The 12,672-nt window shown below is 36.4% G+C and overlaps 1 protein-coding gene across 1 annotated transcript in view; it reads right to left on the reverse strand.

Moving 5' to 3' along the window:
* The window catches only part of LAMA2 (laminin subunit alpha 2), a gene marked incomplete at its 5' end in the record, with an annotated part of 387,284 nt that overhangs the window by 214,619 nt on the left and 159,993 nt on the right, over positions 1–12,672 (reverse strand). The window contains 3 exons of the mRNA XM_080616795.1: positions 1,559–1,732; positions 3,085–3,225; positions 6,815–6,975. Coding sequence (XP_080472921.1) covers positions 1,559–1,732; positions 3,085–3,225; positions 6,815–6,975 — 476 coding nt within the window. The remainder of the gene's footprint in view (positions 1–1,558; positions 1,733–3,084; positions 3,226–6,814; positions 6,976–12,672) is intronic.

A 12,672-nucleotide genomic window follows, 5' to 3' on the forward strand; every position in this document is an offset into this window, starting at 1 on the left:
CTTGATAGAAGATTCCTAAATTGTTCTCTACATTTCCTAAGACAAGAATTGTTAAAGAAGCTTGCCTGCTCTGAGATACCAATTATTCTACTGTAACACAGCTAGCAATCACTCTCAAGAAAGGATGTTTTTATGTAGTTTCAGCTATTTGGGTTTATCAATTTTCAGCTATTTAGAGAAATGTTCTATTGAGTTTACAAATAAGGACTCTCAATATTCTATTTCCCTTTCCATAGCATAAATCATATGGCCTAAGCATGTCATTATGACTATAGTCTATGTAACGCAACATGACAGTTAAGATGTACTGTGGTAATTTGTGAGTGCTCTCAGTATTATTGTGGTATCAAAAATTTATATGGTTCACTTATTAAGGCAAATTGCTTCATTCATACAGAGATATCTGACAGTAACCACAAAGGGACTCCAAACTATACTGAAAAAATACCTTCCACATTCAAATCATTTTTGCACATTCTTACCATTATTTTGCTCACTGAATAGAAGCAGGAAGAAATTCTGCCTGGAAAAGTATCAGCTCATATCTCATGGTAAGTTCACCAGACATGGAAGATTACAGGAGAAACTCTCCCTTGCCCACTAAATGAGCCTGACAATTTATGGCCATGAACAGGATGCCCAGTTCTTTGGAATGATGCTATTTAGTTTCAACATGCTCACTTACCTTCTGTCATGTTGATTTTCAGCCAGCAGGAAGAAAAAAAATAGAAGGTTGACTAGTTTGAAGAGACTACAGAGGAAAATGTGCTCAAGTGCATTAGTGCATTTCTGATGAGTTTTAGCATATATGGGGTTATGGTAAATGGAAGGCTGTTTAGCTTTCTTCATATTTAGAACTCATTCAGTTCTTGATTCTACTGTCTGGAAAAAAATAAGACTTTCATGATGGTATCCTGTATGATAGCAGAAAGTCTAACGGTGAGAAGCCTGACAGTCAGATGACTAAAGCATCCAAGACTTTAGAAAGCAAATAGTTGGAATTAACCTGCAGGGCATGAATATGTGTGTACATGCACGGACACATGAAGACTTGGATAAATATACGCATTAGAACTGGCACAGGGCTCACAACAGCAATTTTCTGAGTTCTAGGCAGGGAACTTCCGACGCACAAGTTTCTTGCCAAACACTAAAGTTTTATAACACACCCCCACAACATCTGACACACGTATCTCTGAAAAGCAGACGAGGGAACTGTTTTTCAAAACTGAGGACAAGGTGGGTAGAGAACAGGACAAGCTGAATGACACACCAGCTAATTCATTCAAAAAATAATGCTGCGAACTATGCAGACTTCTCCAATACTTGACAGGAGAAGCCCAAAGAACACTCAAGGTCAAAGATTCTCAGTTAATTTTCTCTGCTTAACATTTTGCCTCACAAGGATGCTCCATAAGCATGATTCCTTTCTGCTTGCAATTTTGCTGGTCAAATAGCTATCCAATTTAATCTTCCCTCAGTTTCACCCCCCTTCAAAGCCTTACTTCTTTTCTCAAGAAATCAAATTAGCATTTAGGCAAGTACCATCTGCACTTACTTTGTTGCCCAAATAAGAACTGGGTGCACTCCAATAATAAGTCTGTGGCAGTACTTTTCGAGCAGCCACATTGCTGATGCTATACTGCTGATGCCCATCAAATCTCTTTTGCTTGGGGGTAACTCTGATGAGACCTGGTAAGTCAGTCAGATACCAGCCATTCATGTCTTCTGTCTAAAATGACAGAAAAATAAGACAAAACAAAACATATCACAGTGAGAACCAGGACAGAAGGACATCACTCATTTCAACAGTTGGAGCCTCTCATTCTTCTATTTTTAAAAAACTGATTATATGATTAATAGCAGTTTAGGAACAAAGGAAACAACAAAGAAACAAAGATTTCTCCTGTTGTACGTGTCTGGGAGTTATAACTGCTGAGGAGTTTGAAGTAACTGCAAGTACTTGCTTTTTCTGCTTCATGTGGTCCAGAACAAGGAGAAATTCTATTGTACAAACCTATGCATAAGAATATCTCCAAATACTATACAAGTTTTCAATAAATAATATCAGTCACAGAGGGTACAGGAGATGAGCCGACAAATGGATATGCATTTTTTGATTGATGTAGACAGCATAATTTATAATAATTTTTAGTTCTAAACCTTACAACTTAAAAATTCAAATACACTTATTTTAGAAAGGCACAGCAAAGATGGAAAGCACCAGAACTTGAATTTCTGAAATCCCATCATAAATGAATCACCAGAGAAGAGCACACTGCTCATACAAAGCTTCTGGTGCCTGGATACAAGCAGAACGATAAATTAGTTCAGCTGTGGGATGAAAGATTTTCCAGATGCTGACATGTAAATGAGCACACTAGGCATATATGATTTTACTCACAGACTTCCAGCATACCAATACAGCCAAAACCAGGAGCTAATAGACCTGGAATGCATTTCCCAAACTCACTGTACAGACATGAATACGTAGTATACACCAATTACAGCGGATTCGGTGTCTGAGTTTTGTGAACTAATTTAAAGTATATTTGCAGGTTAAAGATATTTTTTTTCTACAACACAAACAAGAACAGTAGGTTTATCTCTCTTTGACATCTTTCCCTGGGAATGCAGTATGCAAAAGAAATTCACTCAAAATGCCTCCTGCAAGGCAACCCTTTTTCTTACATAAGGTGTGTGTTGTACACTTAATGTTTAAAAATCCTTAATTATTTCAGGTCTAGAAATTCAATAATTACCTGTAAAAGAAACTGCCCTATAGACATGTTGCATTTAACTCAGGACTGATTATGTAAGCATAATCCAGGACTGTGTTTATGCAGACGGCTTCATTTTTGCAGCTTCTGCACTTTTCATTAATTTAACTGCATTTTTTCAGAATTTTCTCACAATTAAGAGAAACAAAGGTTATAAACATTTTCATCTGGATAAATTTAAAAATATACGGGGCATAAAAGTGCATTCATGATTTTATAAGATGAACTCTCTGACAATGGACAGTGACAACACACAAAAACACAAACTCAGTGACATGTACTGATGGGGTGTGATTATTCTTACACTTCCATAGGTAAGATGAGAGTGTGTGCAGATGTTTGTTTTCCCAGAGCAGAAACACTCCTCACAGCCTTTGGGATTATTTTGCTGCAAGTTGAAGAAACCTGGTTTGCAACGATCACAGTTTTCTCCTTCAACATGTTCCTGGAAATGCAGATTACAATATCACTTCAGTTGTCATAGATTAGAACTTGAGATCACTAGCTTTACACTTTGCAGGAGAGTACAAATGCAGGATTATAAAGACATTTATAGGAAAGACTGTTCTTATTTGTGAATATTAGGAGCAAATCCTCTACACAATAGAAGTTACCGTGGCTGCATGTAAATAACAGGACACAGCATTTGGACATTATAAGATTTTTAATTTTTCCTCTACACAAACGGACATACTTAATTTCAGGGAAAATCTGATTATTTCCTTTACACTTAAAAGTCTCAGAGAGGTATGAAGTATGGGACACAATGTTACAGCTTCAAAAACTACAGTTGGTAGGTGTGGCTGATAAAATCTGGCATGCCCAATTGATGTCAAGTACAGGTGCACAGTCGCAGTTGCACTAACAGAAGTTTTCCAGTGGTCTATCATTAATAGCTGAATTCAGACTAAATCCAAGTGTTAAAAATGGTGCATTTTATCTTCCCATGACTACACGTGTTTGCCAGTCACACAGCCAAGTCTGCAAACTCTTCCCCTGGAGAAATCCAGGCACTGAACATACACGAAGAATTCTAAACTTAGCATTTTTTACACTTTTCAGAGAAAGCTTAGGCTGTGCATTAAGTCCTACTACCTTACATAATAAATTAGTTTGTCTTATATCCAAAGATAGAGCTAGCTTTTCTACAAAAGCATGTTGCAAAAGGGTCATGCTATGGTTCTGGCTTAGTAACTCAGTATCTTTCCCTCAAGATAGCCCAGAAAATTCTTTCCCTTTCCAAAGTGTTACATACAGTCTTTTTAATCCTGGAGACAGTGCTTTATGGTATGTACACAGGACCAAATTGTTGGCTGTACATCAGCAGAGAATGAACACATTATAAAAAGCCTGCCCACGCTGTGTAGTCTATGATTGCTTGAAATATGCAGCTCTGAAGTAAGTTCACCAAAAGACATTTGGTAGCCTCCTGGTTAAGATCTAGCAAAGATTGAAAAAGCAGAGCAAAACATCTGAAAACATAGGGAGAAAGGACAGCACACACAGATCAAGAGAAAATAGAGACAGTGAGGGGGGGGGAGTAAGGACAGGTAAAGAAGGAAATGAAAATGTAAATAGGTTTTCACCACTGATTATACAGTAACAATATATGTAGCAAAATATCTTTTCTGTCTCTATTGCTGTGCTGTATTTATGCACGCCTTCAACAACATCATGTAGAATCTGCTCAACAAACCAATAATCTCTTTAATACAACTCGAGGCTATCAGTCAATTACTTTTAACTTCAACATCTCATTAATTCTAATAATGGTATTTCTAATTTTCCCCAGCAGTCTCAGGATTAATCAATGCATATTATTACCACAGATAGGCTGAAATAACCCATCTACCCCTGCATTATATGAAAAATAATGTGGGTAACATTTGAGAACTCACAGGCACATAAATGCTCTCATGCCCAATTCTACAAACCAGAATTATGAACACTGGTCACAAAAGTGTGATATTATCATCACAAAAGTTTCAGACCTTGCTGATGTGCTTATTAGAGTATGTGGTGAGGGAAGGGGGAAATAAAAAAAGACAGCTGCAAAGCAAAACCATGTGTTTAAATGAAAAGTTGCCCTACTGTGCAATCACAAGTATATCATCAGTGAGTAACAACTGTATAATTCTGTTCAGAAGGCAGCAAATTCAGTGAATAACTCCAAGTTGGAAAGGAGATTCAACCTTTCAGCTAATGAAGCAATCTTTCTATAGCCTCATATATTTATGAATACTGTGTTTAGTTTTAAATTATACAAAGATAAGACTTTGACAATATACCTTCAGTAAGCTCTCTGAGATAATTAGTGGGAAAAAAGATTGACACTTGTTCACCTTTCTGTACTTTAGCTTACTCTGGTTAATGGGGTAAAGATAACAATCTAATGCTCACTTTGTTGCAGTTTGCTGCTTACAGTTAGAACTGCTTTTCAGCAGTCAATTTCCTTTACAAGAAAACTAGCTTTAGTAAATTTAGAGCTCATCATATGTAATTGAAAGATGTGATTAAAAGAAAGGAAGCATTTTTTTCTAAGACCTGTTATTAACCAGACATCCTACTTTATTCTTCATATGAAGCATAACTAATCTGATGATTTCAGTGTCCTTTTGACCATAATCTGCTTTGATTTGAATTTGAAAATAGCTAGTGAAAATAAATGTGTATGTATGTATCTCAGCTATCTGAAAAGGGTATAATTTTTCTCCCACAAGCACTTAAAAGGGAATTAGGGTAGCAGAAAGGTGTATACAAGTGTATGACATAAGTTCTCACATATAGTGAGAACTCTGTGGGATAGGAACAATCATCTCTATTCCATGTTAGTTCATTTTGGTCTGATTGTGCTAACAAGGTCCGTTTGGCATTATACAAATAATGTCATAATAATAGGAATCATGAAGCAGTAGTTATTTCCCATTTATGTTTAGATTTTTATATTTATTTATAATTACATATATTTTTGTATATATATAACACCTTCATCAAAGCTCCCTTTTAAGTCAGGTTATAGCAAAAGCACCTCTTTTCTGATCTTCTAGATCTGATAGCTCAGGAATTAGTACTATGATATGGATAGATTTTATTTCTGACGGAAAGCATGTGACTGTTACATAAAGTGAGGATAAGGTTAATTCTCTGAGTAGATTTCAGTGCTATTCAGCTGTCACACCACAGCTTTATGTATGTATGCAGCATGAGCTGATAGATTGAAGTACTTTTTATACATTCTTGTATTTAAGGATGTAATGTAAGTCTTTTTAAATTCACATTTGTGACTAATTTTGTCAATTAAATGCTGGAAGGAAACTCCCACAAGTACATTGCAGAAAAACTGACCCACAATACTGCAAGTTGTCCTTTGGGAATATTCACAGTCACTTACTAAACCATGGCACTATCATTTCTAAAGCATTCTGGTAACTAGGTATTTCATTAAGAGGTGGATGCATGTGCTTTTAAAAGTCTTTTATTCCAATATCATATTAATATATAATTTGGTGGAGGTACATGAAAGCACACAGAGAAAATAATTCTTACATTATCTTCCTAGAAATTAGGAAATTCATCCTACAGAAAGGATGGATTTTTTTTTTTCAATGTTACTGATTTCTAAACAACCATCCCAAGGCAGGAAAGAACGCTCTCAGTTTGGAACTTAGCAATTATATCCCTAATGAGAACTCCTCCTAAAAGGCAGACTTCTTTTTTTGTTTTAAAAAGTCATCAGTTCACCACATTTTCTCTTTGAAGTCGCATTACATACAGGCTTCTTACATATCCTTTCATTATTGATTTCTAAGGACTTGTATGACAGCAGCAGTCTCCTAGGTACCTAGGTTAATTAAAGTGAGTACTGAGATGACACAAGACAATGTAAGACTTTACAGGACCAAGAACAAGTGTTCTATGAGAAGTGAATAATATACATATTAAAACAGTTAGGGAGGACAGTGGAACACTATTGTATGATAGCTTTCAATATCATTTGTATCTTCCTATGGCTCAGAAGAATCTGACATCCATACCTTGCAGATGCAGGGACCTATGCAAGGGTCAGCATTTGCACTGCCTTCCAGCGAGCACTTGCAGGGCAGGCATTCAGGATATCCCATATAACCCAAGGCACATCTATTGCAGCTCTTTCCTGCATAGCCAGTCTTGCAGTGACAGAAACCAGGCAACATATCTATGGGAAGAGGGAGAAAACATGAGACATATATGATTCATCATTACTACTACTATCAGATGTGCTTTAGAGTGCTTAAAGCAACACCTTTGGTAGATGTAACATAATGGCACTTACTGTGGGTCAGACCACATGCCTATTTGACCTAGTATCCTGTCTGAGAAAAGCTAGAATAAAGCATGCAAGAATAAAGCAAACATACAGTAACCTGAATCCTGAGCTTCGAGAAATACATATGTTAGAGATCGAAACTGAAATGTACCCCTACTTCCTTGCATCTAACAGTCTCTGATAAACTTCTCTTCCATTAATTCACCTAATTGCCTTTAAACATACTTTCACTTTCAGAATCCATAAAGCTCCCTAGCAGTAAGTTCCACATTTAGCCATGTGTAGTGTGAAAGAGAACAGCACTAAACCTGTATTTATTGCCCTCTAATTCTCATATCATGGGGCACAGCAAGTACCTATTCCCTACTCAGTTTCTTCATGTCATCTGAGTTCAATATACCTCTATCATGTCCTATATGACATTTTTATTTCATATGCCAAAACCTCCTAAGCCTATTTAATAGCTCTTACAGAGAAACTGCTTCCTGTGGCTGAAAAACTCGGTTGTCCTCTTCACTGTTTCCAGCTCCACTAAATTATATCAGGAGAAAGGAGTGCATACTGTGGACTTATAAATGGTTTATGCTTTTTTCAGTTTTGTTTTTTAAACACCAGTAATATTTCCTTAGGCTCTATTGACCTTCTTGACTACTGCTAAGCCAGCACTGAGCTGATACATCCAGGGCACAGTCCAAGGTTATTCTAAGAATTGTTTCACAACTGATAGTGTCTAATTCAGAAATGGCTGCAATGAATGTACAAATAGAACTACTTTTCTCTGTGTTCTACTTTTCCTTTGATTGCTATAGAAAGTCATCAGTTATTTTACTACACTGCCACTGGCTATCTTGAGATCTTTCTGAACATTTTGCAGTTCTTTCATTTTTAATGTGCTGAAAGATTTTGTACTTGCTAAACTGTCACCTTCCTACTCATTCCCTTTCCAGGTTAAATATGAATATTTTCAACAGTTCATATTGATCATCACTGTGAAAATGGTACATTTATTCTTTTAACCAAGTACTAATCAGTGAAAGAGCCTTTCCTCCTTATTCTATTACACTTCCTTTCACTGTCTTTGGTGAAATATCTTGTCAAGTTTTTTGAAAATCAAAATAGAAGATTAATCAAATGAGCCTTTGTTTACATGTTCATTGAATCCTTTAAACAGATTCAGAAGGCACACTGCCCATTACAAAAAACCTGATCTTCAGTTTTACCTATTTTTGCCACAGTTCAGAAATGGTATAAATCATTTATTGCAGTTCTACTGATTTGCTTGGTACAGGAAGCAGACCTGATTTTAGTTTCCTGGAACTCTCTGCCTTTCTTTGAAAAATTGGATAAACAGGTTCTATTTATGCAATATTAAGGTCAGTTTTAAAAAGTATTATAAATTGCATTTAATACTTCAAGCAGCTCAATTTACAACTACATCCAGAAGTCATGGATAAATAAAATACATGCCTGATGAATTTTTATTCTTCATTTATCACCTTGCTCTAAACCTGACACTTCTGTTTGAGACAGTTCTTCTGAATGGCCCCCATGAACAGACTCCCAAGTGGGAAATTCCCTAAACTCTCCTATTCACTGATCAAAGAATTAATCTAGCTTTTCTGCTGTGTCTTTTTGTTTCTTGAGATGTCTTGTTATAACTTGATCACACCATAACTATATTTAACTCCTACTGAATTTGAATCTCTTGGAGTCTTTTTGATCCTGATTTATCGAAAGTACTTCTTAGCAACATTGAAGCACTTAGCAAGTTATTCCTTAAAATTTGTGTGCATGACACTTAAAGCACGACTTTCCAGAGTCTGTCACCATTTATGTCCTTTTCTACTAGACATAGCTTCTGATTTTCAGGGAGGTTCTTTTTTATTGTTTAAATAGATTATTTTTTGCTAGTTTAATTGTATTGCTTGAATCATTTTGAGCTAGAGGAATTCATCTTCTCCGAATGTCTAACATGTAGTCTATAAACCCTACGTTTGCCATTAGCAATCTTGGATTTTGATTTTTAAAGGTTTTCTTGTTTTGATTAAGGTGTTTTTAGTGAGGCCTTCTCATTTCTGTAAGAATGCTGAATTTGACTGCCCTTCAAGAGGAGAGAGAGTTTTGAACCAGTTCCACATGTATAATTCCAAAGGTGCTTCTCTTTTTATGATTTCTCTAACTAGTTGTTTGAAGCAGCAGTCACCTACAGGAGTTTTAAATTATATCATCTGTTAATCTATACAGAGATGAAATTCAATCTGTCTTCTCTAGCCTTGCAGCCTCTTTGATCTCCTGTAGCAGATCAGATAGACTGCCACTTTCTTGATCTGTCTTAATTATATACAGACTCCCAGTGCATGAAATTTCTGTGTTCCTTACTATCATTAAACCATATGTTCCATGGGTTTTGATGCTGTAGTCCAGCTGATTTTCAAATTTCTGAGTTACCCTCCCCTCAGCTAGCCATCGGTGAGGGCTCACAACGCAGCAGGACTCAGGCTCTTTTGTCATCTGGGTCAGTGCATCTTAGTTGGACAACCTAGAGAGAAACTTCTGTTCCTTCCAGAGGAACATACCCTGCTGTACACCAGGGTTCAGCATTAAAAGACACAAGCACATCTAACTCGTTAGAAATGAGCCAGTCTTATTTGAAAGTTTTAAGACCATTCTTATGTTTCAAGGGTTAAGCCTCAGCAAACTCAACTTCATTTAACTATCTCAGAAGGGAACAACTTCAAAATCTGTATTGTCTTCTCCATTTTCCAGTCAGTCCATTTTTTTAGTTCTCCATCAAGAATCTTCCCTTCTCTTGCTCTTTGCTTTCTCTGCAGTTAAAGAAGAGAGACCAGGATTGGAAACTCCACCAGCCCAGCAATCCGCTTTCTTACACACTGTACACAATAGTGGATAACCTTCAGCCTACCATCTATCTAAACACCTCACATTCCAGCAGAGGGAGGAAGATGTAGAGACTATTAAATGTCATATATTCTTCCAGCTCTTAATGCTGGTTGATATGGTTAGTCTGTGTATTTTATTTGGCTTGATGTCTTCTTTCATTTACAGCACTTGCAAGGTCTAGGCTCTCATTGTATCACACAGTATGTAAATTCCTGTCAGTGTCCCACTGGTTATCTTTTGACCAGGCTTCTCTGTTGCATATTATGTCAACAACCTAATTACATTTCAATTGAGGGCAGATGTTTCAGGTCTGTCTTTTGCTATTGTTGTAACGAACTAACATTTCAGCAGAAGCACATCTTCTTTTGCTTTTGGTCTATTACTTCATAGGCCTTGTTTGAACGGGGCTTCATTTGTTGAAGCTGTTATTCCCTGCTTTCTACTTGAATACTATCAGTTTCTGTCCTATCTTTGAGTATATAGAGGCTTTGAAAGTTCATCCTAGAGGATGAGTCATCTTGAAATACGAGTTTTATTAGGCAGTTTTCTCTCAGCTTACCAGTCTTTCAAAATTGCACAAAAATAAATGCATGCAAAAGCATGTACCAAACCCTTGAAAACACCTGCAGTTCCAGGACTGGCCTCTGCCATTTTCACTCCTGTTCAACTGTGCATAAATACCAAAAATTATCTCATGGAAGTCAGTGACCCCACTTTGCTGAGCAAGATACTATGGAGCCTGAATAAAGAGTGAGATGTTTGGACCTTATTGATCCTAAAATGTCTGAGACGGTTTTTCAGCAAAAATACACATCTGTCGTTGGGATTATATTGTACTTAAGGAGGCAATAGGGAAAAAACTTCATTGTGTGATAGCATACAGTGAAGACTGAGTCACAAAACTGCCATTGCCATACCTCACAGATCTTGCAGGAGTTTAAAAGTCAAGTAAAATAGCTATTTGTTAAAAATTAGCCAATACAGATTGAAACAAGAGTACTGATTCACTGAGAAAGCCTAATTACTGGAGTATAGAGTAGTTCTGAATGTTTCACATTCCCTTCTGTAAGGACAATTGCATGTGATCACAATATCAGAGATGGTCAAGTTTTCCTATTATTAGGATTGTCAGTGGACAAGTTCAGTTTTAAAATTATTGTCTAAAGCTATTTTCATCAGTTGATATTATCAATACCACATTTTGCAAACATACTATGATTTGTTGTAAGTTTCTGGCTCTATCTTTTCTGTATTACTCATTAACATATTTATTGTTGCTATGAAAGAATATTTGAGAAGCATTCTTGAATTGTCAAACCCCAAAATTTACTATACAAACTATAATAATAATATTTCACTTCAGAATGCTGAGTGAAACATGTGAGGACAAAGTTACACTAGGTTGATCAAAATTGAAATTATACACACTTAATACACGAAATATTCCTTTTTCTTCTGAAACAATGTCTGGTCAATTGCAAAGTTATTCCTTCATGCCCTTCTTTTATCTAGTGAAACATGATGATAACTACAGGATGCAGTCATTTAAATCCTCTTATTGCACATCATCAGTGTAACAGTTATTATGGTATTTGCTACAATTTTCCATTTTAATTGTCACTTACCTACAGTATTCAAGCATGCAGAGAATGTATAGCCTACAGCTTTATTTTCCTTGAGAACTGTTCATGGTGACTTTATATCCCCAGTGGCTTTCTTTTAATCATATTTCTATTTTAGTTTAATGTTTTTATTCTTCCTGACTCATTTGCTTTACCAGACATCTAAGAAGCATATTCCCACACTACACCAGGCAAACAATTTTGCCGTAAACAATCAGCCATCAAACTTTAAGATGCATTTCAGCATACCCTGAACCAGATTCATTCTGGTTCACAGCTGAACAGCTAGATTCCTTCAGACAGATCATGCTTTTCAGACTTTCCTTTATGAAGGCTCCCCAATGCTTCAAACCCAGCTGCAACCCAGGGTGAGCAGTCTACAGTAAAAAGAATTTTATCCAGGTAGTGAATATAAATTTGAGGGGAAAAAGAAGAAAAAAACTCAGTAAAAAGTGACCTGCTTTCAGGATAGTTTTGTGGTAAAAATTATATCCAGACCTGCTCTTAACTCTAACACAACCTCTTTCATTGCTACAAGAATCTTACAAGACCTATTAAAAAGGCTTCTTCTTTCAACTAGCATAATTGTGCCTTTTCTGTTGCATAAGATGTCATAATGATGACAGTCACACATCTGGCCTGATGGTCCAAACACTGTAATCAAGAAATGTAATGCAAGAAGCAAACAGGTTTCCTAAGGTGCTGGAACCTTAGTACAAGTACAACAAGTAATATAGTAAATAAACAGAAAGAACATAGAGCAAAGAATAGGACCACTGTAGGGAGAATGTCTACAAAGCCTAGTTATGTGTAGAGCTGACAGTTTTGTTCTTGTGGTCTTAAAACAGGAAAACGAGATAAATATCAGAACTATTCTCTGGCCAAAGTCTAGACAGTGTAAACTGTCCACTTCTAACTGGACTCTCAGGACTGGGCAGGACACAGACAACTGACTTCAGGAACGAATGCATGGACTACTTTGGGGAGGCAATTCTGTATATGATGGCTGTTACTTAAATAACAGTTGTTGACCTTGTCATATAGGAGGAGAAGTAGTTTAAAC

This window comes from Psittacula echo (genome assembly GCF_963264785.1).
Source record: "Psittacula echo genome assembly, chromosome: 4".
Taxonomy (NCBI): domain Eukaryota; kingdom Metazoa; phylum Chordata; class Aves; order Psittaciformes; family Psittacidae; genus Psittacula; species Psittacula echo.